This window comes from Schistocerca americana, chromosome 1, assembly GCF_021461395.2.
Source record: "Schistocerca americana isolate TAMUIC-IGC-003095 chromosome 1, iqSchAmer2.1, whole genome shotgun sequence".
NCBI classification, from domain to species: Eukaryota; Metazoa; Arthropoda; class Insecta; order Orthoptera; family Acrididae; genus Schistocerca; species Schistocerca americana.
Window position 1 is genome coordinate 700,385,992 of NC_060119.1, and position 6,000 is coordinate 700,391,991.

The 6,000-nt window shown below is 43.2% G+C and overlaps 1 protein-coding gene across 1 annotated transcript in view; it reads right to left on the reverse strand.

Annotated features, from left to right (window-relative positions):
* Nucleotides 1-5,173, reverse strand: part of LOC124609553 (sushi, von Willebrand factor type A, EGF and pentraxin domain-containing protein 1) — a 540,650-nt gene extending 535,477 nt beyond the window's left edge. The window contains exon 1 of the mRNA XM_047140081.1: nucleotides 4,938-5,173. Coding sequence (XP_046996037.1) covers nucleotides 4,938-5,049 — 112 coding nt within the window. The 5' untranslated portion in view covers nucleotides 5,050-5,173. The remainder of the gene's footprint in view (nucleotides 1-4,937) is intronic.
* Nucleotides 5,174-6,000: the final 827 nt, after the last annotated feature.

The following is a 6,000-nucleotide window of genomic DNA, read 5'->3' on the forward strand; positions in this document are numbered from 1 at the left end:
CGGCGTTTGTAAGTGTGGAAAGGCAATGTGTGAATGCCGTATTTATTCTTTCTGTAGTTTGGACGGTTCTGTCGTGTATTACCAATCATTTTTGAGGTACACTTTGCGTATTCTGTTCTTTGCAATTGCTTCCCTATTTAGCACTGTATTTTTGTGAGGAATCATTCCCATTGTGCACGATAGTCGTTGCCTGCTACAATTTAAAAATTCATAGCAAAAGCCACGTTAGAGGTCATTGTGCATAATGAGAGAAGCTATCTGTGTCTGATCTAGGCTGATGAAAGCATTAATTATCCACTTTTAACCATGGATACTCATTTTACTTGTGCTTTCGATACGTGAGGGAATTTTTAGTATTAGTTCTGTCTTAGACTCTGATCTTGCTGAGGTTGGAAATAAATCAGTGGTTACCGTTCAGTAACCTGAATTTTTTCCTAAACCCGAGATTCTTGACAGACAATTAACGAAAACTCTTTCTACTCTACGGACGGGTTGTTTTAAGGGGGACTGAAGCTTATACAACCGACGACGACGATGAACACAAAGAAACAGTAGTAGAGATATTTCTGAGGAGAAAACACTTTACAAAAACCTATGTGTATCTGTATGAAAAACGGGAACAGTTGAGTGGATAGTGAATCCATAGACTGTTACTTGCTGTGCTTTATTGTTAATTTCTCTTGCAAACCTGATCAAAATGTCTCCCTGATTTTTGACCCACTTAAGCGTGCTTCCGCTGACTAGAGCTGTTGTCCACAACTTTTTTTTAACATTAACATAACCCTTTGATACTACTTTTGACTGAACTTTCTGCCTCTAGGTTTTGGCCTTTAACCAACCTCGCAGATAATAATGAAGTGCAGGAAGGTCGGATAACCTTGGCGGAAACGCAGCAGTATTGCAGCAATAGGTCGAATTTCCATGGCATGTTGAAGTGAGATAATATTCTGCAGATCGGGCTGAATGTGATGAGATTCCATTTGGTAGTAAATGAATACCAGTCTTAGTTGCAGAAGGAACATCCTTCAAGTACTTAGGTAATAAATTCTATAGATATGTTAAATAGTGTCCCGGTAGGACCGTTACCTAAAATAACTGGACAAACAGGGACTGAACCCAATGAAACCCCATTAACGTTTGACTGAGAAGCGACAATGAAAATTATTGTCCACTAATGTTAATATTCTCACACTCACAAGTGTGTGTCCTGCAAAAAACACCTCACAAAAGCTGTTTTTCAGCAACTGTTAAAAATAGAAGATGTTTCTGCTTCAAGGTATTCTTTCGGAATATCCCATACAATCACACGGTAACATGTGACTGTTTCCATCTTAGACGGTAATCCAACTCATAAATATTACTCTGTTGTGCGGACGTCTTCGGCTAATATGACAGGCTAAAATGGCTCTGAGCACTATGGGACTCAACATCTTAGGTCATAAGTCCCCTAGAACGTAGAACTACTTAAACCTAACTAACCTAAGGACATCACACACATCCATGCCCGAGGCAGGATTCGAACCTGCGACCGTAGCAGTCCCGCGGTTCCGGACTGCAGCGCCAGAACCGCACGGCCACCGCGGCCGGCTAATATGACAGGAAAGTAATGTTAGTGCAGTGGAAAAGACAAATTGTACGATGTGAACTTTTTTTTCACATGTGAAAACAACCTTAATAAGTTAATAAGTGATTACCCAAATTATTGCAGTGAATATTAATTTGAAGATATGATACTGGAATTTGCTGATAGCATGATAGCACGCCACCATATATTCTCCAGTGGTAATATTAATGTTGAATCCCTGAATATTTCAAAATTTCTCATCTACAGTGAATGTAATCATCTTTGGTAATGTAACTTTTTTTCTTCCTGGGCAACACGAGCTATCCGAAACGATGAGGACATTTGGCATTCTTCGTCAAAGTGATGGGCAAAGTTGTCAGTAACTGATGTGCTGTAGGATTTCAACCGAGAAGCACTGTTGGCAGGTTTTCGACTGCCTTTCTTTGCCACCTGGATGCTGCTACTCGAACAGCGCAGTACCTTGTAGCCATTTCAGTGACCGCGCATGCTGATACTGCGGCTACCGACACTCCACTCACTCTGGGGGACTGACTGTTTTGATTGGCTGACTCTGAGTCTGCGTGGTTTTCGTAAATTGCTGGATGTTCTTCCATCGAGTACACAGGCTATCCCTTCTCCAAATTGGCTCCAAAGTACGCCACCTCATCATCTCCTAATGACATCTGCGGTGAGATGATGTATAGTCAAACAGAAGAAGCGGAAAGCTTCCGTAGAGGCCCTCTGTCTACGTACGTAATCTGTCTCGACCAGTATTTTATAAACCAGGATACTTCGGAATCAAATGCGGCTTGTTACTCAGTATTTATAGCATATATGAAATCTATATATGTATTAAAGAAGAATTAGCATGTTTTCAGCGGGTCGTGAAAGACATTAATTTTGGATGACAAGTGTAATTTATATGAAGGGTACTATCTTCTGCACTCGCAGAGAAACACAGCCCGTTTTGCATCTGCGTTACACTAGCAGAGGAACCTGACCAGCCGGCCGCGGTGGCCAAGCTGTTCTAGGCGCTACAGTCTGGAACCGCGCGACCGCTACGGTCGCAGGTTCGAATCCTGCCTCGGGTATGGATGTGTGTGATGTCCTTAGGTTAGTTAGGTTTAAGTAGTTCTAAGTTCTAGGGGACTGATGACCTCAGAAGTTAAGTCCTATAGTGCTCAGAGCCATTTGAACCATTTTTTTGAACCTGAGCAAGTGTAAGGAAAACGTTGTAACAGACGAGCTGCAAGAGTTCAGTTGAGAGGCACAATAAGAAAGAAGTCTAACACGCCGGGAAAATCTACTTAGAAAATTCCAGGCCGCAGTTTTCATGCCATATTTTTCGTATACTGTTCAGTGCCCCACGCATCGGCCTCGTAGAGGCAGCGGAGGTAGCGCGCGACTGCTAACAGCTCGCACAGGACCAGTTAAATGACAATTCCTTCAAGCCCAAACAAGAGGGACGTTAACAAATGCAGTAATGAATGATCAGTGCCTTCTGCCTCTTAACTTACAGCGATCTGCATAGTGTAACTTTGGAGATGTTAAGTAGGGTGATTACGAAAAGGAGAGGCGGGTTCGGGATTAGTTCTGTTGATACTGAGGCAAGAGTGATTAACTATTTGCATTTTCTGCTAACAGTCACTGTTATTTGTTTGTAATGTTTAGTTTAACTTATTGGAAGGCGTTTCGAGTGTGTTCTGCTAAACTTTAGCTGTTTATACACACAGAAAGTTGTTACCTAAAAATAAAACGTCGTAAAATAAATTAAGATGTCGATGGTAGGCAGTGAAAATTTCCCAACTCCGTCTGTCTGCGAAAACCTCTAATTCCAGTAGGCAGTAACTCAATTCACCAAATAGAAATTTGAAAGTGCATGGATTTCTCAAATCTGTCAATAACTAGAATTTTGCTATATAATTACACAAGTAGCAACATTATCTGTATCACTTGCCCGCGAAAGGCAAAGGTCTCAAGTTCGAGTCTCGGTCTGGCACACAGTTTTAACCTGCCAGGAAGTTTCATAACAAAATGGAGTTACGAAGTTTTCATTTCCTACCATCGATATGACTTTTCGTGTACTGTTCGCTGCTGGTGTGGATTAGTTTAAGCCTTTTTAATTTTAAGTACGATTTTCTTTATGTATAAACGTCTGAATATGAGCAGAATATTCTCGAAACGCTTTGAATTTTGTTAAATTAAAAATAAAAGCAAATAAAAGTGACTGCTAGCAGAAAATACAAATAACTAATTATTCCTCACAGACACAGTACCCTGACGTAGCCTTAAGGCCACAAGTAGTTATGAGTCAAGAAGAGTGTGTCCAGGATCTGAGCTTTGGGAAAGGAGGAGGGGGGGGGGGGGGGGGGAGTGGAGGGAAGGAAAGGGGTACCACTCATGCTAGTTCCGTGTAAGCTGGTAGAGGAAACGAGGCACAAAAATGAAACTCAAAATTGCTGAATAACTGTGTTTATTAAGCAGTAAGCATATTAATGTTATTACTTTACAATATGTATCTAATAACAAACATGTGCGTAACTAAAAGAGTGCAGTTTGTATGACATTCGTACATATTATTTTAGTATCGCCAAGGTAACGCTCATATACATGTGAATATGTTTTTAGCTGTTTTTGACATTGCCTGGTAACGCGAGGAAAAAGTCGTAAGCTAAAGGTGTAACGCTATTGAAAGGTATTTGAACGCAGACCGATATGAAATTTTTAGTTGCAAAGAGGAGAGCAGCGAACAGCGACACAGTTGTGAAATTTCATGGCAAATGCTTCTGGTTACATCCGCTGCTAGTCAGTACTTATTACATGTTTCGCCTTCTCATCATACTGATACTGAACTGATAGGTCTGCCTGTATGGCGACGCCGGGTGCGAATTAGGTACCGATATCTAAAGTTCATGATTTTTTTCTAGGGGTTACACGCTCTTACATTGAGGTGTTAGAGATGAATCGGACTGAACGAAGTTGAGAGAGGATATAGACCGTAATGTTTTCTAAGATATCATCGTAGCATTCGCTTAGAGTAATTTAAGGAAATAGCTGGGAGACACAAATGGGAATGGTCAGATGACGATGTGAACCCTCTCGCGCCTCTGACACCACGCCATTCTCCACTGCCGCGGATTTTGTGGTAGTTTGTGGGTGTAAAGATCTTTATGGCGATTGAGCCACCTCATCTGCTCTATTTATGTGCGGGCACAACTCACTTGTACTCGAGGAAATCAGTACACATCTCTTTGGCTGGAAGACAGGAAACATGTTGGACTCGGAATTGAATGACAGGTGGTTAGCAAAGTAGAAGCGCGTTCCTGAGGACAGCGAGTCAGGCCCTGCACACTCGACAGCGAACGGTACCCACCTTGAGGCGTCGCGACGCCGGCGCCTTCGCCAGAGGTCAGCAGCAGCAGCAGCGGCAAATAGGCCGCCAATAGCGTCGAAGGACGGTGGTGGGCGTCCGGGCTATGCACCATGGCGAGGCGGCGGTCGCCACAAGACCACGAGAACAACAACAACAACGGTAACAACAATAACAACAGAGATGCCCGCACAGCGCTACAGCCGCGAGACCGCGACACCCGACATCACACTCCGGAATCCAAGTCGGCACTGAGGCGGCCTCCAGTCGTGCTCCCTGGAGAGAGCGGCGGTCACGTGGCCGCTGACGTCACTCGTAACGGGTTCCCCGGTGCTCGGAGAAGCGTGTCAGTAGTGGCACATCGCTCGTGGGGTGCGCTCGTACTCACCCACTGGCCTCCTGGTCAGCGTCTGGGTGGCTCGATGGGCCGATCCGGTCCAGTGGTCGTTTCTGGAGCACACTCCAGCCAGCCGAGCACCGAGGGCCGAGCGCCTCTGGTGCAGAGCTCTAGCGAAGACAGGGGGAAGAGCGACACTTGCAGAAAGCGTGAAGCCATGAAACTAACATAACAGCAATGAACTACACTCTGAGGCTAAATGTTTCCAGATCCAGTCCATGCATAAATATCACAGAAGTATATCCCTGAACCATCAGAAAGAACTGACCAAGTTTAAATACTGAAGAAACTAACAAAGGGGCACAGTGGTAAGGTTTTCAGTTTTTGCACTCCTGTCGTCCTTAGATGAGTAAATAATACGGTATGTTAATTGTTACTCTGAGTCCATATAGAAGTATGAACCACACCATTCCACATTCGTAGATCACTTAAAACACCACAACCACCATCCTACGAACTTGGAACACTAAATGAAAATCATCAGAATAAACAATCACAAGAAATGCCATCTACCAATGCAGGAAAACTACCCTGTCCACAAGGACATTGTTGAGAACAAACATACGACATTCAGAAAGCCATTGCTGAGAACAAACATATGATAAACTATTTGGCATCAGTACCAATCCTCAAATAAATTTAATAAAAGAAATGATAAGACAAAAAATG